This window comes from Aotus nancymaae, unplaced genomic scaffold (assembly GCF_030222135.1).
Source record: "Aotus nancymaae isolate 86718 unplaced genomic scaffold, 86718_ANA_hifiasm-v0.15.2.pri h1tg000022l_1, whole genome shotgun sequence".
NCBI lineage: Eukaryota > Metazoa > Chordata > Mammalia > Primates > Aotidae > Aotus > Aotus nancymaae.
The window spans coordinates 13,978,851-14,003,150 of NW_026988435.1; the positions used below are offsets into that span (position 1 = coordinate 13,978,851).

General features: G+C 34.3%; 1 protein-coding gene and 1 pseudogene across 2 annotated transcripts in view; one reads left to right on the forward strand and one right to left on the reverse strand.

Moving 5' to 3' along the window:
- The window catches only part of GBE1 (1,4-alpha-glucan branching enzyme 1), a 271,257-nt gene that overhangs the window by 242,584 nt on the left and 4,373 nt on the right, over window positions 1-24,300 (forward strand). For both annotated transcript variants that reach the window (XM_064380015.1, XM_064380016.1), the window contains one exon: window positions 18,683-18,800. In XM_064380015.1, the coding sequence (XP_064236085.1) occupies window positions 18,683-18,800 (118 nt within the window). The remainder of the gene's footprint in view (window positions 1-18,682; window positions 18,801-24,300) is intronic.
- Window positions 8,401-8,523, reverse strand: LOC135276461 (U2 spliceosomal RNA; annotated as a pseudogene).

A 24,300-nucleotide genomic window follows, 5' to 3' on the forward strand; every position in this document is an offset into this window, starting at 1 on the left:
TTTAAACATAGAGGTCTTTTGATCATTTTTTCATTGCTAAACACTAGCAATCCCTATGATTTAATGATAATGACAGACCAGTACCCTCCCCTCCCTTAGTCATAAAAAGCCTATGATTTAGCTTCATTTGTCTACCCAGGAATTAGAGATGAATCACCAAGTATGAAAAATATTTTGCATGATTAAAATATTGCAACTGCTATAACACTTTTAGATTACCTTAATATATATTCATAAGATTATAGACAGTAATGAATAATAAGTAATCCCTTACTGCACACAAATATATTTGATTTTGGGTTTTCTTTTTCTTGAAGGGGGAGCAGGGTCCTGTTGTTTTGTATAGCCATCCTAATGCTGTCAAATATTTAACAGCATTTCTGTTTTTTTGTTTCATAGTTTAGTTGTGCAATGTTGGTCTCTTCACTTCAGAAAGTCATCTAACAATAGCTCGGCCAAAATTTCTGTCTTCTTTTTTTTGCCCTTCTGGAGGAAAAATAAATCAGAAATATCATTATAACCTTTAAAGATAGTGCACAATCACCTAGTAATAGTATGCTTCATTGGGATTGGGGGCAACATTTGTGCCCAGGGTGATCATTTTCACCAATTTGTAAAAAGGAGATACTATTATGTGTTAATAGACTTCAAGACACAGTATCACTTATATATCAACAATGATATGTTTACTTAGACTGCATTTGGTACCTGTAAACACATAGCTAAATCTTTGATAGGAGGATGGATAGAGGGTTGATGAACTGATAGGCTAACAGATGGAAGGATGGGTAGACAAATGGAGTATGTAGCTACCTAGTGGTGAAATAACTCCTGAAGGGTTTAAAATTATGTAATTATAAAACACAAATAGTACTAAAATGAGTTGCTTCTCCCTTAAAGCAGTAATTTAGTTAAATGATATGAACAAATTGATAAGATATTATCCAAAAAATACACTATAATTTTATAGAATTCACAATTAATATATTAATATCCTATGATGTGCTTGCTGAACAGATGTTCATAATAAGATCTACCACCTATGATAAAGGTAACATATGTCATGCACTCTGAAAGTGCTTTACACTCATTACCACATTAGCCAACCATTTATTTTCCTAGACTGCAAATATGGAAGAAGGCAATCTACTGGCAAACCTTGTATATAGTGCAGGTTTGGTTCCATACCACTGCAGTAAAGCAAATATTGCAATAAAGCAAGTCACACAAATGTTTTGCTTCATACATATAAAAGTTATGTTTATAATATACTGTAGTCTAATAAGTGTACAACAGCATTATGTCTAAAAACAATGTACATGCCATCATTTAAAAATACTGTATTGCTTAAAGATGCTAATGGCCATCTGAGCCTTCTGCGAGTCATAATGTTTTACTAGTGGAGGCTCTTGCCTTGATGTTAATGGCTCCTGACTGATCAGGGTGAAGTTTCTAAAGGTTGTGGTGGCTAAGACAATAGTGAAGTTTGTCACATGGATTGACTCTTCGTTTTAGGAAAGATTTCTCTGTAATGTGATGCTGTTTGGTAACATTTTACTCACAGTAGATCTCTTTCAAAATTAGAGTGAATCCTCCCTAACCCTACCACTTAGTTGATAAAGATTACCTAGGTTTATATTATATTCTAAATCATTTGTTGCCATCTCTAGCATCTTCACCAGTAGTAGATTCCATCTCAAGAAATCATGTTATTTGCTTATCTGTAAGAAACAACTCCTCATCCATTAAGGTTTTATCATGAGACTGCATCAATTCAGTCACATCTTTAGGTTTCACTTTTAATTCTAGTTCTCTTGCTATTTCTACTGCATCTGCAGTTAGTTCCTCCACCAAAGTCTTGAATTCCTCAAAGTCATCTATGAGAGTTGCAGTCAATTTCTTCCAAACTCATATTGTGTTGATATTTTAACCTCCTCCTATGAATCACAGATGTTCTTAATGGCGACTAGAATGGTGAATCTTTTCCAGAAGATTTCAATTTGCTTTGCCCAGATCCATTAGAGGAATCACTACTTATGACAGCTATAGCCTCACAAAATATATTTCTTAAATAAAAAGAGTTGAAGGTTGAAATTGCTTCTTGATCCATGAGATGCAGAGTGGATGTTGTATTAGGTGGCTTGAAAACAATGTTAATTTCCTTGTTCATCTCAGTCAGAGCTCTTGGGTGATCAGATGCTCTCATCAATGAGGTAATATTTGAAAGGAATCTTTTTTTTTTTTTTCTGAGGAATAGGTCTCAAGCTTGGGCTTATAGGCTTTGTGGTTCATTTGCTGTCATCAAGGCTTTGTGGTCCCATTTATAGAGCACAAGCAGAGTAGATTTTAGCATAATTCATAAGGGCCTAGGTTTTTGGAAATGGTAAATGAACGTTGGCTTCCACTCAAAGGCACCAGCTGTATTAGCTCATAACAAGAGAGTCATCCTTATCTTTGGAGCTTTGAAACCAGGCACTGTCTTCTCAATAGTTATGAAAGTCCCAGATGGCATCTTCCAATGGAAACCTGTTTCATCTAAGTTGAAAATCTACCACCAAAAACTTCATATAAGCAGTAGGGCTGATGTTTACTTTCTTATCACTCGTGTATTCACTAGAGTAGCAGTTCTTATTTCTTTGAGGAACTTCTCCTTTGCGTTCACAACTTGACTAACTCTTTGGCATAAGGGACCTAGCCTTTGTCCTGTCACAACTTTGATCATGCCTTCCTCATTAAGCTTAGTAATTTCTAGTTTTTGATTTGAAGTGAGAGATATGCCACTCCTCTTTTCACTTGAACTCCTAGAGGCTATTGTAGGGTTATTAATTGGACTAAATTCAATATGATCTAAGACAATAGGGATACCCAAGAAAAGGGGAAGAGACAGGGGAACAGCCAGCAGGTGGAACAGTCAACACACACATTTATTAATTCTGCGGTTTTATATGTGCATGATTTGTGGTGCCCTGAAACAATTACAGTAGTAACCACAAAGATAACTGGTCACAAATCATCATAATAGACATAATGATAATGTAAAAATATTATATTAATATGTAATAATAATGAAAAAGTTTGAAATAATGCAAGGACTACCAAAATGTGACACAGAGACACACAGCAAACACATGCTGTTGGAAAATGGTGCGAATACACTTGTTGGATGCAGGGTTGCCACAATTATCAAAAATGTATGGTTTCTTCTATTTAAAAAATAAATTATATTAGTCATCTTTATATATGATACTACTGTTTTTTAAATAGACCATTCTATGTCTAAACTAAATTTCTAACATGGATGTTCAATCACTTTTCCTTCTAGTCAGAAGAAATTACCTTTTTCAATGAGTATTTCCTGCCTGCCTATGTGAGAGATTATTTGTGTTTCTTAAGTTTTCCATTAAGCTCTTCTTAATGAGAATCTCACAGGATCAAACTGAGTGGTCAGTGTTGTCTCTATATAAAAGTATTACCTGAATACCCCAGACACTTTCTTAAAATTAAGATGTGATATAATGACTGGCTCACTAAAATTATTTAAGGTCTCCTAAGCATTTACAAAAGCTACAACCAAAAGAAATTTCTATTTCTCAGAGAAAATTGGAAATGTTAAAGCCATAAACTGTGTTCTTGTAAGCAGTGGATTCAGTTGTAATCATGTGTAAGAACCATCACTAATTCTATTAATGTAGTTTCTCTTGGCACAATAATGGGAAAATGCCTAATTCTTATAAATAAGGATTCATTTGCAAAATTATGGTTATTTTTTGTAGTTATATGCTATCTATCAGCTGTCGAGTAAGAAAAGTGTTTAGACAATATCAAATAAAATTATTTAATTAATATATAACTTAATGAAATGATTACACTATTAATACCTTTTATTGGCATGCAATGATCATTTTATTTCAAGAACATTAATTAAAATGAAAAATTATGTTTGTATGTAAAATTATAAACATTACTGTTTTTTTCTCGTATGTTCTTTGTTATTTAGGGAGAGAGCCAATTTTCGTTTTGCAGGATTCCCTACCAACATCCATACTTTCTTCCAGCTAAAGAAAACAAAGGAAAAATAATTTTTTCTGGTGGTAGCATTATTTTCTAATTTTGAAACATTATTTTCTTCAGTTTGTTCTCTTATTTAAACATTTTCATTTCCCAGTGGCTCATGTAACAAAGGTCTCCAGAAGTAATAAGTATTTCTTGTTCTCATATTTGTAAACATAAATAAATTTGCTCTCATTGCAAGGATAGTGGTTGGGAGTGTGAGCTCTAGAATATGACTCTCTGAGGTTCACGTTCCATCTCTACCACTTTGTTTTGTTTTGAAAATAACCTCTTGGTTACTTGGATATTCATCTCTAGAATATCCACTCATAAAACTCTTGTCAGAAGTAAATTAGTTGAGATACATGCAGGCTTAGCAACAGTGTTGCCCACGTTTGAGCACAGCAAGTGTTAAGGGTACTGGTCATCCTTACTGTCATCATCTTCTAAAAATACATTAGAAATTTTATAATAAAAGGAAAGAAACAAAAAGATGAGTAGGTATTAATCCTGGCTGTTGTCTCCATTCCCTTGTCCTACTTTTTGTTTTGTTTTTTGTTTTTGTTAGTGTTTTGCATGTCCTGGTTCCCGTTTCACCACCACACGTTAATTGCTTTCAGTCCTTTCACAGTACTGAAATTAAAAGTCTTCTGCTCCCTATTAAATTCCTTCTTCACTCTTGTACTATTTACCCACTTTTCTTTCTTATTTCCCTTTCTCTATATCCTGCAGCACTGTCTTGATTTCTTTTTCTTTCCAACCATTCTTTGTTTTATCTTTTGTTTTTAGATCTAAATCCAGGTTTTCATTTTCCTGGTACTTTTCCCTGAAAAATTCACCTACCCTTCAGCTATCAGCTCTATGAAGATGTTCCCTAATGATTCTCCCCTATTCGCCAAGCAGTGGGCAATCGTGTGATGTTTAATAACTTTTAGGCAATACTGGGTAACATGGAATGATAAATTTTTAAAACTGAAAAGCTCTAGTATAACCTAGCTTAGCCCATTCAGATTAAATAAGATTACTTAGATTAGGATATCTATAAGCTTCTTTTAGGAGATGGTTTCAAAATTAACACCAAAAGTTAAATTTGCATAGCAATTTTCAATATGTGAATATTTTTATTTATATTAACCCATCTTATCCTCACATTTTCTCCAGTGATGCTGGTTAGGCAAGCATTTTTTTGTCCTCAATCTACATGTGAAGATCAGAAAGATTTATAATTTTCATAAGATTATATTTCTAGTAAATGAATAAATGTGACTTAAATCTAGTTTCTTTAAATTCAGTACACTTTTACAGTTAGTCACAATATAATTTATCTTTTTGTTGCCCTCTAGCAATGCCATTGAAGTATATGAAGTGTGTCTCACTGATGTTAGTTTTTTTCTCTATTTATATTTGTAGAGGTTAATGATGACTTTGACTAAATGTTTTTCTGCAGTGTAATACCATCCTGGTTTCTGATACTCACAAGCACAGATCTATGTAAGTGGAAAAAGTTTTCCGAACTATATAGACATAGTTTTTAATTTCTTCTTTTATTTAGATTTATAGCATACATGTGCAGGTTTGTTACACGAGTGTTTTGATGTGGTGCAAAGTTTTGGTTCGTGAATGATCCTATCAGCCAGGCAGTGAGCATAGTGCCTATTATGTAGTTTTTCAGACCCTGCCTCTGTCCCACTCTTCCGTCTCTAGTAATGCCCAGTATTTATTGTTCCCCGCGTTTATGTCCATGTGTACCCAATGTTTAGCTCCCGCTTGTAAGTGAGAACATGCAGTACTTGCTTTTCTGTTCCTGTATTAATTCACTTAGGATAATGGCCTCTAGCTACATCCATCTTGCTGCAAAGGATATGATTTCACCTTTTTAGTGTGTGTGTAAAATTCCATGGATGTATGTATATATACCATATTTTCTTTATCCAGTGCACCATTCATGGGTACCTAGATTGATTCCCTGCCTTTCCTGTTGTGAATAGTACTATGATAAACATACAAGTGCATATGTCTTTTTTTTTTTTTTTTTTGCTAGGATGATTTATTTTCATTTGAATATATAGCTGGTAGTAGGATTGCCAGGCTGAATGGTAGTTCTGTTCTTTGAGACATTTCTAAACTGCTTTACACAGGGGCTGAACTGATTTACTTCCCACCAACAATGTAGAAGCATTCCCTTTTCTCTGAAGCCTTGCCAGCATCTGTTGTTTTTTTGACTTTTTAATAATAGTCATTGTGTCTGGTGTAAAACAATATCTCATTGTGGTTTTGACTTGCATTTCTCTAATAATTAGTGATGTTGGGCATTTTTTTTTCATGTGTTTGGTGAATGCATGTGTTCTTGAGAGAAGTGTCTGGTCATGGCTTTTGCCCGTTTTTTAATGGGGTTATTTGGTTTTTGCTTGTTGAGTGTAAGTTCCTTATAGATTCCATAAGACTGGATATTAAACATTTGTCAGATTCACAATTTGGAAATATTTTCTCCCGTTCTGTAGGTTGTCTGTTTACTCTGTTGATAGTTTCTCTTGCTGTGCAGAAGCTGTTTAGTGTAAGTCCCACTTGTCAATTTTTGTTTTTGTTGCAATTGCTTTTGATGAGTTAGCTATAAATTGTTTGCAAAGACTTATGTCAAGAAGGGTACTTCCTAGGTTTTCTTCTAGGGTTTCAAACTAGGTTTTTAAAAAAAACCCTAGTTTGAGCTCATACATTTAAATCTTTAATCCATCTTGAGTTAATTTTTATATATGGTGAAAGGTAGAAGTCTACTATCAATCTTCTGCATATGACTGGTCAGTTACCCCAGGACCATTTATTAAATAGGGAGTCCTTTCCCCATTGTTTATTTTTGTTATGAAAGCATAACTGATAAATAAAAATTGTGTATATTTAAAGTACATTATGATGTTTTAATATACATATACATTGTGAGATGGTTACTGCAATTAAGCTAATTGACATATTCCCCACCTCATATAGTGACCATTTTCTTATGTGTGTGCGAGAATGCTTCCAGTCAGCTTTCAGCAAATTTCAAGTATATAACACATTATTATTAACTATAGTCACTATATTGTACATTATAGCTTCAGAACTTATACATCTTATAATAGAAAGTTTGTACCTTTGACTAAAATACTCCCATGCATATGTGTTTAAAATTCCCTTTGCTTATTTTTTATTTTTTAATTTTTTTTTTCAATAGATTTTTGGGGGAAAGGTGGGGTTTGGTTACATGAATAAGTTCTTTAGTGATGATTGAGATTTCAGTGTACCCATCATCCAAACAGTATAAACTGCACCCAATTTTTTAAATGCATATGGGGAAATGTTTACTTTGAACCTTTCTCCTCACAATAATTAATATGATGGAGTTATGGGCTATGTGCCCAGAAGTGCTCAGGAAAGGCTGAAGTGATGATGCAGATAATGCACACCTACAAGCTTTGCTTTACAATTTTTCATGGAACACTAGTTCAGCCCCTCTTCTTTCAGCTTTCTAAAGCACTGAGTGAGACCTGTACTATGATTTTTTATCTAGTCTTAAAAGAGAAAGAGGACTATACATTAACTATATGTTACTCCAAGTAAGTTAAGACTTGAAATTTAAAAAAATGATGTTTCTACTACAACAACTAAAATAATTAGATTTCCAAATTTTAAATATATTAATGTTTATGCACTTTGCAGTCTTTATCTGGAAGATGGGCGTAGAATGGTAGAAACTGTTATACATAAGAGCATATTCTGACCCTGCCAAAATATTAGGTATATGCTTTTGATGAGCCCTTTTGATGTTCTGTGTTTAAGTTCAGTCATTTTTATAGAGAAAGCTAACCAGTAATGTTGATATGGAAAGTCTTTGAGTTTGTGCTGACTTAAATAAACCTGGAATCATGTATCTATGTCAACTAAGAATTATATAAAATGTTTATCTTCAAGGCTTATACCAGTCAGAATAGTTAACTAGAAAATTAATTGCTTCAAACTAACATGCATTTGTTTATTCTAAATTATCCAAAATGAAAGATATTTTTTCTATTATAAATATTCTGTTATAAAGTTACAAGGAATATGAAATCTTTTAAATTGTCTGAGTTAAACTTTATAGATAATGAAATGGAATTGTGATAGAAGTTATATTTATACAGATCTTACATGTTAACTTTATGAAACAAAGGGAAAAAAAAATCAAGTTTGGTCTTTGATGGCCAAAGTAGTATGAAATTGTTTCTTAAAGCCTAGCAAAAACATGCATAGATTAAAAACTAAGACCCAAGGAGGAGACTGCAGTAGGAAAATAATGAAAAGATACACTCACCAAATGCCAAGTACTAATCTAGCTCCTATGTGTCAGAGAAACCGAAAAGAAATTTCTTGTAGAGCTTGTAATTTAATAATGAGAGACAGAAATTAAACAGGTAAGAACAAATACTACACTTGATCTTAGCCAAAAGGCTGAGAAGTGAAATATAATAATTAAATTTATAATATGTTAAAAGCTGATAATACTATGGTGAAAAATCAGGGCAGGTACAGGAAAGTGTGTGGAGGTGTTTAATTTTCAGGTAGGATTGTCAGGGTAGGCCTCACCAAAAACTCAGTATTTCTCATAAACGTGAGAAGTACTTTCTTAAAAAAGAAAAAAAAAAAGCTCTAAAATTTAAAAGAAGACTCTAGTCCTCAAAGAGTTCTATGCACTGTATGATTAAACTTTAATGTAAAAATTTTAAAATAGCAAATTCTAGTGAGAACAAAGACACAGGGAAAGAGGAATAGAAATAAAGATCATAAAGGAAGAAGAGGCCAAATCAAGTTTAAAAAGTAGAATAATTAATAGACCCACTTTTAGAGTTTTCATCTCCCGAAACAGCCGTTTAAGTGAACCAGGGTCTATAGTAACAATAGCCCCAGCAGCTCATAATTTGAGCACTTTCGCAGTGCTAGATATGGTGTTAAGCAGTCAATAATAGATTGCTTCAGTTAATCTCTATACCCACCCTCTGATGTGTTACCTCCATTTACAAATGAGAGACTGAGCCTCCAGAAAGTAAGTAACTTGCTCAGAGACACAGTTAGCAGTTGGGTGGACTGGAATTAGAATGCAGTTGTTAGACCCTAAAGCTCATGAACGTACCCACCACATTTTAGTATTTTAGGATACTATCTCCTATCCCTCTGTGTCTGCCTGAAATGGCTCAGACAATGCTTTCTTACTGCTTATGATTTTCTTTGTTTTTTGGAGACTTCCCAGTTTCCAATTATCTTTTTATTTAGATATATTGAGCTTGACTCCATTGAAGGCTGTTCCTAGGGTAAGTTTGTTTGGGGGAAGGTGTTTCTTTATGGCCTGAATCAAAATTATATTGAGTTTAAAAGCACAATGTTGGCCGGGCGCGGTGGCTCAAGCCTGTAATCCCAGCACTTTGGGAGGCCGAGGCGGGCGGATCACGAGGTCAAGAGATCGAGACCATCCTGGTCAACATGGTGAAACCCCGTCTCTACTAATACAAAAAATTAGCTGGGCATGGTGGCGCGTGCCTGTAATCCCAGCTACTCAGGAGGCTGAGGCAGGAGAATTGCCTAAACCCAGGAGGTGGAGGGTGCGGTGAGCCGAGATCGCGCCATTGCACTCCAGCCTGGGTAATGAGTGAAACTCCGTCTCAAAAAAAAAAAAAAAAAAAAAAAAAAAAAGCACAATGTTTTTTAAAAAAGTATTGAGTCTGCAGGTATAAACTCATTTTCATAATAAAAGATGTGGTTACAAGGTAAACAAAAATCTGTTATTTTTTTGTTTTTCTTTTTCAGTTCTAAATAATTGCCATGGCTTCATCAGATAATTGAATTTACAAGTCCTTTGGATAATCCTAATGGCACAGTTAGAGAGCAACAATTTTAGGGAGAGGTTAGTCAGAAGTATGAGCACATTTTTCTATTTTTCTTCCTTCTCAAGTTATTAAGAAACAGTGACATTTTTTAGTTTAAGTTATATAATCTTCTAGGATACAGAAAAGTTTCTATGTAGGTTAGTCAGAAGTATTCTGTATTTAGAATAATTGTCCTATTTGCATAGAGAAATATGTAGTACTCAATATTTTGTATTACCGTTTGATTTGCTATTTACTGATGTGTGTCATTAAGCATGCCTAAAAATAAACTAATAATTTGCATGAAAATACATTTCAAAAAACATAGTAATCCATTAATTAACCTGGTAGATAATGACATTTCAGCTCCTCATCCTTTGAGCTTGTTTTATTGCTATTTTGCATTGTACAGTCTCTAAAAATGTGTGGCCAAAGAAGCATACTTGCAGGCATTGGAGTTTATTTTCTAGTCTAAAATCAGAAACCTTTTGTTGATGAAATGAGCACATCCTAGACTATAACAGAAGTATGCTTCTGTTTTGCACTTACTTAAAATGTATGGTTGTCATTTAATTTTTTAATGAAGACTGTTCACAAATTTGAATGCATATTTAACTTATGTATGAAGATCTTGCTTTTTTCAAGGTCACTAAAATTTTAAGGTAAACTAATAAGAAAATATATATATACACACACACACACATCTATAGAGAGAGAGAGAAAAGTTGCATTTGGCATTTGTTATATTTTAAAATTTGCTTAATTCCACATTATTTTCTTTAAATTTTATTTTAAGAAGTTTTATAATGTTGGGGCATTCTTTAAAACTATAGTTAGGGAGATTAAAAAAAAAAAACTAACTGGATGTTTTCCATTGAAAGTAATATAATCATAAATGTCACATGGCCATAAATAGTTTTGAAAAATTATTAAAATATCAGGACTCTTTTTTTTTTACTTCTATCTTAAGTTCAGGGGTATAAGTGTAGGTCTGTTATATAGGTAAACTTGTGTCACAGAGGTTTACGGTACAGATTTTCTCTCTATTTTATCACCAAGGTATTAAGCCTAGTACCTATTAGTTATTTTTCTTGATCCTCTCCCTCCTCCCACCCTGCACCTTCTGGAAGGTCCCAGTCTGTGTTATTCCTCTTTATGTGTCCATGTCTTCTCACCATTTAGCTCTACTTACATGAGAACATGCAGTATTTGGTTTTCTGTTTCTGTGTTAGTTTGCTGAGGATAATGGCCTCTAAATCCAATCATGTCCCTGCAAAGGACATGATCTTGTTATTTTTAATGGTTGCATAGTATTCCATGGTATATGTGTACCACATTTTCTTTATCTAGTCTCTGTCATTGGTGGAAATTTAAGTTTATTATATGCTTTTTCTATTGTGAATAGTGCTGTAGTGAACATGCACATGCATATGTCTTTATAACAGAATGATTTATTTTCCTTTGGGTATGTATCCAGAAATGTGATTGCTAGGTCAAATTGTATTTCTGTCTTTAGGTCTTTGAAGAATCACTACAGTGTTTTCCACAATGGCCAAACTAATTTACATCCCCACCAATGGTGTATAAGTATTCATTCTTCTCTACAATCTTGCCAGCATCTGTTATTTTTTTGACTTTTTAGTAATAGCCCTTCTACATGGTATGAGAGGATACCTCTTTGTGGCTTTGATTTGCACTTCTCTAGTGATCAGTGATGTTGAGCTTTATTTCATATGATTGTTGGCTGCATGTATATCTTCTTTTGAAAACTGTCTGTTCATGTCCTTTGCCTTTTTTTTTTTTTATGGGTGTGTTTGTTTATTTCCCGGTAAATTTGTTTAAATTCCTCATAGCTGAATATTAGGACTTTGTCTGATGTATATTTTGCAAAAACTTTTTCTCATTCTGTAGGTAGTCTGTTTATTCTGTTGATAGTTTATTTTTCTGTGCAGAAGCTGCCTAATTTAATTAGATGTCATTTGTCAATTTTTGCTTTTGATGTTTTCATCATGTAATCTTTGTCTGTGCCTATGTCCTGAATTGTATTACCTAGGTTGTCTTACAGGGTTTCTATAGTTTTGGCTTTACATTTAAGTCTTTAATCCATTTTGAGTTAATTTTTGTATATAGTTTAAGGGAGGGGTCCAGTTTCAATCTTCTAGAAATGGCTAGCTAGCAGAACTCTTAGTTCTAATGATGACTGTTTAAGTTTAATGTGTATTCTAGATCACAGAAGATAGAATTACCTAAATCAGATACACATATACACACACGCATACACACACACACACTCCTACAACACCCCTCCACCACACACTAACAGACCTGCACATTCATTAAATGTATAGCAATATATCATCAGTCTTTGCTACTCCTGCATTTGGAAAGAGATCAGAGAGAGCAGCTGAAATTTGTAGTTTATGGCCTTTTCTGTGATTCAGGACAATAAAGTAGGCATCATTTAGCTATGTTTATAAAATAAAGGGACAGATCTATTTGAAATGCTATATAGCTATAACCTTAGGTTTTGTGGATTATAACTGGCAATAAATAAAATTCAATCCATGTAACATAAAAGGGAAGGATTACGTTAGAACATAGTGGCAAGCCCTGTGCTGTATAGATCTCTTCAGACTACTAAAATCATAAAACTCTCCTTGCTTTTCAGCCACTGTTCTTACTCTACTAGACATTTGTTCACATTTACATTAATTAAAATATTCCTTAGAATTTTGTACCTAATATTTTCTGCCTTCAGTATAAATTCTCTTTCCTGGGGTAACTTAGCTCCAGGGAGTTATTTTAATCATGGTAATATGAATGTACTGATTAAATAATTAGATATAAAATAACATACTAAATTCATATTCCAAAAATATACATTTTTTTCACCTTTTAGCCTGTCTTCAGTTGGAATATATCTTACAATATTGATGTGGTAGTTATTTTTTTCTCTTTATTAAAAATATATAAAATAATTCATCTTGAAATGGGTGATGTCTTAGATTTGAAGATATATGGTAACTTACCTGCTCTGCCATTGTTATAGTCATCTAGTCACTGGAGAACCCTTCTTTTTGTCATTCAATGTGAAACTTCAAGGATTGTACCTTATAATAAATTTCCTTAGCTTCATCAGTGGGAGTGAAGTGAGTTTAGTGCAGAATGATATAAATGATAGTACTTCTTACATCAAAATCCTTATACTTTAACAGACACTTTATCAAGTGGCTGAGCAAACACAGCGGCTTTTGAAGTATTTGAAGAGCCATTGAATTTAAGAGTCTTCATGCCTTCACTGTTCTTTAATCTTATTAGTACAGGCCTCCTTCAGAACATTGGCTCTTCCTTGGTTCAAATTTAAGGATGTAGATTATTAAATAATGCTGAAAACTTCTTATCTACTTAAACCTGTTGATAGATATATCAAATACTTAGGAAGCTCTTGAATTTAAAATAAGAAATCATAATATTTTAAAATGCTATCCAAATTGATAGGGACCTATTTGATCTCCCTTAAAAAACTATAAAAAAATTGTCATTCTCTCTCTACTATTTTTTTCCAATTGAACAAGGTAAATTTTATGGTCCAGTATTTTGTATTTGCTAATAAAATGATCAGATGGATCAAATGAAGAAGAAATGGACTAGAACAAGTATAGCAAATCCATATATTTAGACATCAACATGACTGTTAAGAATGGCAAACTCATAAATCCAATTGTGTCAGCAATTTAGATGGATATCATTTTATCTGATTTTCCTATTTTCATTATTCTATTGTCATATTCATCCTGGCCTCTTTATTCTTGGAATGTGATATGTTTTGGATATTTATCCCCTCGAGATCTCATGTTGAAATGTGATTCCAGTGTTGGAGGTGGGTCCTGGTGGAGGTGTTTGGGACATAAAAGAAGATTCTTCATGAATGGCTGGTGCCTTCCCCATGGTGACAAGTGAGTTCTCACTCACATGAGAGATGGTTGTTTAAAGGTGCTTCATACCTCCTCCTTGCTCTCTCTTGCTCCCTTTCTTTCAATGTTACATTCCTGGACCCCGTTTCCTTCTGCCATGATTGTAAGCTTCTTAGGGCCCTCACCAAAAGCAGATCCCAGCATCATGCTTCCTGTATGTATGGCTTGCAGAACCATGAGCCAAAATAAACCTCTTTCCTTTGTGAACTACAAAGTCTCAAACATAAAAATATAAAGAATTTCAACCTGAGAAATAAACAAGAAAGTGTATAACACTGCCTTATTCTTGGCATAAAATTGATGTTACCTGTAGAGAGCAGGGTCATCAGATCTACATTTGATTTGTGTGTACCTCCCAGCTCTGCCACTTAACTTTTGGGCACAACTGTTCTCCCCTTCCACTTCTATTTCCCTAACTTTGCCTCAGTTTCCTTACTTTTGAGTACTGTCACTTGTACTTCTAAATCTCAGTCTATTTATCTCCTTTCCCACTGTCAGCAATTAGCCATAGTTAATTATTCCTGGGTTGTTTTTAGACTCCTGACTGGTTTTCCTTACTTGGTCTTTCCACTGTCTGTTTTATACTCCCTGCAACCTCTGGGTTAAGTATATTGATTGCCATACCCATTCTCAAGAATTTTAAACACTATCACACTTAACTAACAAAGTAAGTTTTAAGACCCCAGCCCAGCCTTCAAAAGTCTTTATATATGGCTTGTCAATTATGTTTTTCCTCCTTGACTCTCCCTCTCATTGCATATTGCTTTTTACTCTACTTATATGTGTTCATATGCATGCCTAATCTCCCTTTACAGGCTGTAAGTCACATGTAAAAGAAGACCATATCTTAGTTATTTTTGTTTCTTGTACAGTATCTTGTACATTATATGTACATAATAAATGAATGGGGGAGTAAAGATAATTTATTATACTTATGTCAATTATAAAAAAATTTAATTTGGCTTTTCGTGGTAAGTCAGTGTTGTCATTCTGAATATCAGTTTCAAAGTTTTATTGGGAACCAATTATGAAAAAGTCGTCTGCTAGGTGTAGGGAGGTAGCTACAGATAACAGATTATCTTTTAAGGTGTCCTGCTAAATTTATTCTATGTGCTATGTATTGGAAACCATATAACAAAGGTAGTTTAAAACAAGTATAAAGTGGCTTTGAGTGATATTTTCAGAGATAAGTTTTCATACAAAAAGGATGCTGTAGGAATTATGGTGCTGTGTAGGTCCTGTATCATGTATGTATGCATGTGTATATCTCTGTGTATATACATGCACATGAGAGAAAGAGAGAGTGAGGCAGTACTCGAGTGAGAGAACATGCAAAACAAATCAGTTGCTCAAATGACCTCTTTAAAAAGGTTTGTTCTAATTGTAAGCAGTATTCATAAAACATGGAGTTTCCTGATACTTGAATGCTATATGGTAGCAATTCACAATTGTAAAGCTTTTTCATACTCATTACCTTTTACCTAGTGTTTACATTTCTTGAAATTTCTGGATTTTAAAAGCCACATTTTCTAAAGGAAGCTATTGTTTTCCCTAAGTAATATAGACACAGAACTGAGTGATTGCACAATTGGATATAGAAAAATTTTTTCATTAAATTATAGGTCAGAGAAGCATGTCTAAGCCAATGTTTGTCAACTTTCTCTATGGCTTTTATAAGCTTTTCCTTTATGGCTACCAACTATATAAAGTAAGTAGATTATAACATTTACAATATGATGATCTCTTTCAGTGTCAAAGAGAAATGAATCCTTATATAATGATTTTTCTTTTACTGTCCTTTGAAAAAGTACAGGCAAAAACTTTTGTGACTTTAAAACTGCATTTTTTGGTGTGTGAAGCTTAGTCTGTACTTTATTACAGGAAAAGCATGTAAAGTTATGGATACATAATTTTTATTTTACTATAACATTGAAAATAATGGTTAAATATTATTTCTCTGACTTAGAAAAACAATTTTGTTGAGAACATTTTCCTTTATTAAGAAAATTTTTTAAAAAGCATGCCAGGCAGGGTAGCTCATGCCTATAATCCCAGCATTTTAAGAGTCCAAGGTGGACAGATCGCTTGGGCTCAAGAGTTCTATTGAGACCAGCCTGGGCAGCATGGTAAAACCCATCTCTACAAAAAAATACAAAAATCAGTGTGGTGGCATGTGCCTGTCACCTCAACTACTTGGGAGGCTGAGGTGGGATGAATTGCTTGAGCCTTGGCTCACTGGCAGAGGTTTCAGCAAGCCAAGATCGTGCCTCTACACTGCAGCCTGGATGACAGCCAGCCCCTGCCTCAAAAAGAAAAAAAAAATGCACCAACTTAATGAGGAAATTCTTATTTTTAGTTTCAGAACCTTAAATGATTTTCCTGTAACATTTAAAAAATTATAGTTCAGGTGACTAAAATGAAAGTGTTCATAGGAAGAAGTAGTCATCTCTAGTATTATTGAAAAGTTGAATTTGGTTAGGAAGGGGTTCAGAACATGCTGCCCCAAAATATGCCACTTTGGCTTATTGATTATTTTGAGTTGAAGCTGTTTGAGAAACAACAGATGCTCTTTGATCTCCTACTTTCCACCTAAAAGCAAATCATAAAATTGCCCACGAGAAAGGTGCCTTTCCTGTGCCAATAATAGGAGGACATTCTTATCACTAGAGATTGGGAAGCCACACTGAAATAGACCTGTACAAACAAACCTATTAAAACAACTCCTGTCTTCCATCAGTCTCTCCCATATATTTCCTAATTGTTTTCCCACAATTTACTTCCCCCAGCACAAGCTCTTATGTCTTACCACATTCCCATAACTGATCATTATTGTGTAAAAGGTATATTAAGTGTTTGGGCCTAATGGTTTCTTTTCTTCTTTTATTTTAACTTCTAGGTTCGGAGGTACATGTGCAGGTTTGTTACTGAGTAAATCAACTGTTTTAGGGATTTTATGCACGCATTATTTTGTCACCCAGGTAATAAGCATAGTACCTGATGGGTAGTTTTTCCATCCTCACCCTCCTCCCACCTTCTACCCTCAAGTTGGCCCTGATGTATGTTAAATTAACCCAGGAATGGAAAATCTAATGCCTCATGTTCTCAATTATAAGTGTGCACTGAACATTGAGTATACATGGACACAAAGAAGGGAACAATATAATCTTCATTTTAATGATAAAAAACATGTACATTCTTTGAAATACAGTGTCAAATGTGTATAACATAATTTACTCTTTAGACAATGCCTAATGCATATATAGATTCCCAGCCCCTTATAATACATTCACTCAGTGAGAACTTAAAATATAACATGACTACCAGTCAGTGATTCTTAATGCTTACGTTGGGAACCATTGCTTTCGATGATATGCTTATCTTATTTAGCCACGGCTATCAAAAGCCTATGTTGTGAACCAGTAATTCATTAATTGATATTTTAATTCAGTTGTTTTAAAGTACTCTAGAGCATTATTTTCTAAACTCTACTATTTTAGTTTTTGGAAGTTTTTTTCCAAGTATTTAGTGAACTGGAATGAAAAACAAAAGCTAAACTTCTATTTGAATAGTTTTTTTTATTCCACAATGTTTCATTCTTTGCCATGTCTTTGATTATTTCTTTTCATTATCCATATTTCAGCACTAAATATATTGGTAGGCTTAAGTCATTTTCCGCTATGCTGAGTGACTTTAAATGTCCCTCTGCCTAGTAGTCATCATTTGAATCTCAGTCTTTCTCTCTTTCTCAGCACAGTAATATTCTGATTATCAGTTTCAATTTGAATTAGAAAAGGCTGACCTGGATTGACTAAAATGGAGGCAACCCTGCTAGCAAAATTTCCTGTAGCATGTCCATCTTCATCTCTGACTTAGACAAAGATTTTCAAGGGTTGACAATGACGGCTTATTGTTCATTGCTCACAGGTTCTATTAATGTGATAATTTTTGCAGTAATGAAAATATACTAACATTTATGAGATTAATGATACATTTACCAGAAAATCAAAACAGAAAACACTTAAACTATCTGTGTTTCTACTTAGGCTAGAAGAAACTTGAGATTTCTCAGATGCCATATTTAATTGTGGATTTTTATATCAAGTAACATTTCTAGACATTTTGAGCCTACTAAGTTTGAACATAATGATAGCTTTTATTAATTTTGCTGTAAATATGGTAATATTATCTAACAACTTATGAAAAATCAGATGTTCAGTTCAGATGCAGTGATCCATTTTCTTTTTTGAATTCTTTTTATCTCAAGTTGGTTGAACTCACGGATACAAAATCCACAGATATGGAAGGCTGACTATATGTATTTCGTAATATATCTAGAAGACACACGGAGACGGTATAACTATTAGTAAATATTTAAAAGTTGACTACATGTTGAACTTATTCTTTATGACTTGTCTAGGTAGAAATAATATAATCCCAAGGAGCAAAATTTCTATTCAATATGGGGAAGAATTTATAACAAATGGAATGGGTTGCTTGAAGAGAAAAGTGGATTAGGTATGTTCGGTCCCAGGCTGGGTGATCACTTGATGAGTCATGATAGAAGTATAACAGGGATCTCATGGGTGTGTGCAGTAGATAGCCTATGAAACCCCTTTCAAACATGAGAATTTCTGAATGAAGAATTTCTGAAAGAAGAACTGAGTTCTCAGCAGAAATTATAATTTAACACTACTCAAATACTCACTTTTAAATTTCTCTTCTCTCAGCAAATATTTTACAATGTCTCATTCAACTCCTCGACTGTTGTTAATTCCTTAAGAGCTATACATTCAAAATTGTGCTAGATTCAGATGCAGCAGAATATGGAGGGCATCAGAGACTGGACCACAGCACTGACTTTTTTTCTGAGGCTTTTGAACATAATGGGCGTCCCTGTTCTCTTTTGGTAAGTAAGTTTCTTAACATATTTCCTGCCATTTTAATTTAATCTTTTATTCCTTTAGTAATGTTCTTGTTCAAATAAACAACTCTTCAAATAAGCAACATGGAATAAAAGCGTGAAGGAAAGGAGTTAGGGAGAAGGGACTACCCTTGACCAGATGTAATATGTGGTACTGGACTAAATTGGGTTTTGGAAAAACTAATAGTAAATGATATTTAGGGGACAATTGGCAAAAATTAAATATTAATAGGATTCAAAACTATTTCTCAAGAAATGAGCAGAAGGCAGTTTTTTATTTTTCTTTCAATTATGAACATTTCTATTCTTTATGCAACAATTTTCACTTTCCGTCTGTTCTTGTTTTCTCCGTAACATTTTATATTAAGCAGATTTCTACATTATTGACTAGCAAATGAAGTTCAATTTAAAACACCTTAAAGGAGTCAATGAAAAATGTATCTTTCTTTTCTTTCATGTAGTAAATAGAAGACTGAATTCATTCTAGTTATAAAATTATCTGGATTTTTTATATTACTGAAGGAAGCATTATATGATTACTAATTTTTACATTGTGATTTTGACACAAATAGAATGATAGAATGTTACTTTAAACTACTAGATTAAAATTCTTTTAAATATGTAGAATTTAGTTAATCTCTAGATTCAGGGGAATTCATTATTTAATTTATGGCCATATAGTAGGCTCAAAACCACATCTACCATTCCTAATTCCAGGAGGTATCTAACAAATATATGACTTTACCATAGCTGTTAAAGTTCTTATTTCATTAAATTCTCTCACTTTTTAAAAGTTTAGGTATAAAGTCAGGCATGAGAATGGCACCCCTAGGTCTTCCATTTTTCTGCCATTTTCTCACCTCTTAGAGTGATACCAGCAATGAGCTTTGTAAGCTGCCATATTATATATAAAGGTGGTAGGCCAAAGGTCACAGCATAAAATTACTGAAAAGAGCAGGGATTACAAAGATTGAGTTGTTAGATTATGGGCTATGAGGAAAGTGCAATGAAAAGTCCTATGAGAATTAGGTGTTGCCCTAAATGTATGTGTGTGCATATGGGTGTGTGTTGATGATGACATTGATACAGCTTTAGATATATTTGGAGAATGATATATATTTTTAAGAGAGAAGGCTCAAGGGTACTATCACATTCTTCAAGGAATTATTACTGTAGTCTGTGAGAACATTCAATTTTGACTTGTAAAATAAGATTGATAAAAATAGTTTTGGAAGTGAGTAAGAAAATTACCATAAAGTTCTGAAATAATCAAAAGAGTTAGAGACCCTTAGGGGTTAGGAAAGATGATGCAGCTCACAAAGGGGAGTCCTGGGGAAGGAGCAACTGACTGCAGTAAAACTGAACTTTCACCAATTTAACTAGACTGAAAAGAGTTGGGAAAACTCAGACAGCAAAATTCTTACCCAGCCAGCTTTTCTAAATGTCTACGTATCCCAACAGGCTCCTGTTAAGGAGAGCCTGATGGTATTGTGAAAAGATCACAAAACAGCATGGCAGAGAACCTAGCATCCTGCCCCTAGTCGGCCATTTACTCACTGAGAAATTGAGTAATTTAACTTTTTTGCACTGCAGTTTCCCCCACCTGTAAAATGAGGATTATTCATATTATCTTATCTACAGCAAGAGATTCTTAGGAAGCATAAACTCATATACATGGCCAAGCTTTATAGAAACTGTAAAATGCTATTTCATTGTGTATTTTAAAGTTGTTATTGTCATGGCTAGGCAATTATTATTTAGTAGTTTCAACATGTCAAAATACTTAGTGTTTTAAGGACACACAATTAAGAATACTTTCTCCCAGCTTTGGGGAAATTATAATCTTAGGCGACAACTCAGACTCTTTGGAGGTGGGCAAAAAATACATTGGCATCCTTTCAATTTTGTGAGAGTAAAGATATGCTGGCATTATTAAAACAAGCCAACTAACCAGTTTCGGCAACATCGGGAGATTACTTTTCAAGCACTAATGGCATTGATCTCACCAATGTGAAAAATGCATTTTTAAATTATCAGGTAGAATAAAGAATGTCTCATAAGTCTCAATACTAAATACATAGAGGAGGACAGCACTGCAAGTACATGAGAAAACAGAAAAGAGCGTAACCACCGCTCAGTAGAATTCTAATCCAGTGCAGTCCGTGAGAAAACAGAAAAGAGCGTAACCACCGCTCAGTAGAATTCTAATCCAGTGCAGTCCGTGAGAAAACAGAAAAGAGCGTAACCACCGCTCAGTAGAATTCTAATCCAGTGCAGTCCGTGAGAAAACAGAAAAAAGCGTAACCACCGCTCAGTAGAATTCTAATCCAGTGCAGTCCGTGAGAAAACAGAAAAGAACGTAACCACCGCTCAGTAGAATTCTAATCCGGTGCAGTCCGTGAGAAAACAGAAAAGAGCGTAACCACTGCTCAGTAGAATTCTAATCCAGTGCAGTCCGTGAGATAACAGAAAAGAGCGTAACCACTGCTCAGTAGAATTCTAATCCAGTGCAGTCCGTGAGATAACAGAAAAGAGCGTAACCACTGCTCAGTAGAATTCTAATCCAGTGCAGTCCGTGAGATAACAGAAAAGAGCGTAACCACTGCTCAGTAGAATTCTAATCCAGTGCAGTCCGTGAGATAAGAGAAAAGAACGTAACCACTGCTCAGTAGAATTCTAATCCAGTGCAGTCCGTGAGATAACAGAAAAGAGCATAACCACTGCTGCAGTAGAATTCTAATCCAGTGCAGTTCGTGAGATAAGGGCTAGCCCTCTCTTCCCAGCAGCAACATCTTGTTTCTGATGACTACAGGTGCTTCAGGAATTACTCATTTAAATATACCTTTAGGCTCCAGATGATATGATCACTGGTTTTAATGTCAGATTAAGGGATCCCACCCAGATCAGTAAAATACAGAAATCTAGGAAAACAGGTTTTCTTCTTACCCAAGTTATTCAGCAAAGGGCCAGAGGAAAAAAAAAAATCACATTAACAAATGTACCTATTCTAACAATGCTTCATTATAAGGGAACTCCTCATTAAACTGACTCATATGTGCTGGGATCCAGTGGAGTTCCTTAAACATGACCGTAAGTGCTGTAGGTCTTTTTGTTTTGTTTTGTTCTTTATTTTGTTTTGAGACAGAGTCTCGCTCTGTCGCCCAGGCTGGAGTGCAGTGGTGCAATCTTGGCTCACTGGAACCTCCACCTCCCAGGTTCAAGCAATTCTTTGCCTCAGCCTCCCGTATGAATCAAAACTATTTGCCGTATAAATCAAAACTATTTTCTGAATAGCCTCCCAAGTAGCTGGGATTACAGGCACCAGCCAGCACACCCAGCTAATTTTTGTGTTTTTAGTAGAGACAGTGTTTCACCATATTGATCAGGCTGGTCTCAAATTTCTGGCCTCAGGTGATCCGCCTGCCTCAGCCTCCCAAAGTGCTGGGATTATAGGCATGAGCCACCATGCCCAGCCTAGTCCTGTAGGTCTTATACCACTTGTAGTGAGATCACTCATGCTTCCCATACTCACAGACTAAAAGGAAGAAGGAAGAACAAGATATAACTTTTCCTTCTTCCTTAATATTTTTTCCTTTCATAACTAGTACACAGCATTTGCAAAAGCTTAATTTGCAAGCTTAATAATCCAAAGGATCTGCTGAGTAAGTGTCAAATCTGTTTGCAAAGATAACAACAAACAGCTCAAAGGAATCTTAAAGCCATACATGCTGCAGCATCAGCAGGTACTGCTCTAGCTCCTCAGTTGTCTCTGTGTGCTCCCTCAGTTGAAACTGTGAAGCCAGCGGATAACTGTGTGTATGCCACCATTGAAACCTATTTGCTAAGGTCAGAGTATGTCACAGATGTCGAAAAGCAATAGGGCAGAGCTCCACCAGTCTGCTTTACTGGCAGTTATTGGAAACTCCATTTTAGCATAATCATTTCTCCATATTTTGATTCCTGAGATAGGAACTTAGTATGTTAACCTGTATGTTAATCAGTGTGATGGAGGCAAGGGACTTCCTTTCTCTTTTCTGATTCATAAAATCAAATTCCATGGCACAAATGGGTGAAAAGAGATTATTGAGTCTTAAATGAAGTAGATTTCTTTATAGTAACTGAATGATGATGATGAAATGAGAATAAAGCAACAGGTTTAGCACTAATAATTTTGGCAATTAGGCTTCTTATCAATAAGAAGTAATCTGTTTACTCTCATTCTAAATTTGGAGGTTCAAAAGTAGACTTGATTTAAATATACGATTTGGTATAGATATATCATTTTTATTGCCCCTCAGTTGTAAGTTGTAATACAACTTAACAGTTGGAAAATATCTTTTACTGTATTCAAAAATATGAAAATACTGTTTTTTAGAAGAAAGAAAATCTGAATTTTTAGTTTATTTTTTAATGTTTATAAATGAGATGAGCTAATATGCATTTCTATACAGGAATACTAGCATCACTTTTCTCCTAACCCCAATGCAAAATAATGAGAATTAGAATAAAAGAATAAAATGCATTTTTTCTTAGAAAATTTTATGAACTAAAGCATACATGTGAAAACTAAAATTATTTTATATCACCTTTTATTTTTCAAAAAAACTCTGTAATTTTATTATGAAAAAAATGTGTGTATGTAGACTATGAAAGAATCTGAAGACTTTTTCATTGAATGATGTTTTGTTTGTTTTTTGTGAGATAGAGCCCAGGCTGGAGTGCAGTGTCAAAATCTTCCCAAGCAATTCTCCTGCCTCAGCCTCCTGAATAGCTGGGATTACAGCCACATACCACCACGCCCAGCTAATTTTTGTATTTTTAGTAGAGATAAGGTTTCATCATGTTGGCCAGTCTGGTCTGGAACTTGTGACCTCAGGTGATCTGAGTACTGGGATTACAGGCATGAAGCACCATGCCCAGCCCACTGCATGATGTTTTCATTGTACCAGAATGATACGTGTATGTGCTATTTCTAAATGTAACAACTTCTAAGATAATTTTTTAAATAGCCTTTAAAGTATTAATTTTTTTTTAATTTTAAAATGTTCTTTTTAAAAATGTTTGACACCCTGTTTTCAAAAATTGTGTAATTAAATTTTGCAACTCAATTATTAGTCCTAGAGGAAAATAACATTTTGCCTGAATGACATAAAACAGACCATTGTGTGAACAGTTATTTTTTTAGTCACACTCATGGTTAGTGTAGTAATTAACTCATTAAAGTCGTCAAAATAACTGAGTAGATTAGCATGTATTTGACTCTCTTAATAAATGAATTGGATTGTACTGTGCTATTTTGATTCTTTGTGAAGAGCTGACTATTAATATAGCTAGAAAAAAATGAAACTCATGACTGTATACTACATTGTTTCATGTTCTTTTTCTTTTTTTTTTTCTTTTGAGACAGAGTCTCACTCAGTCACCCAGACTGGAGTGCAGTGATGCAATCTCAGCTCACTGCAACCTCCGCCTCCCAGGCCCAAGC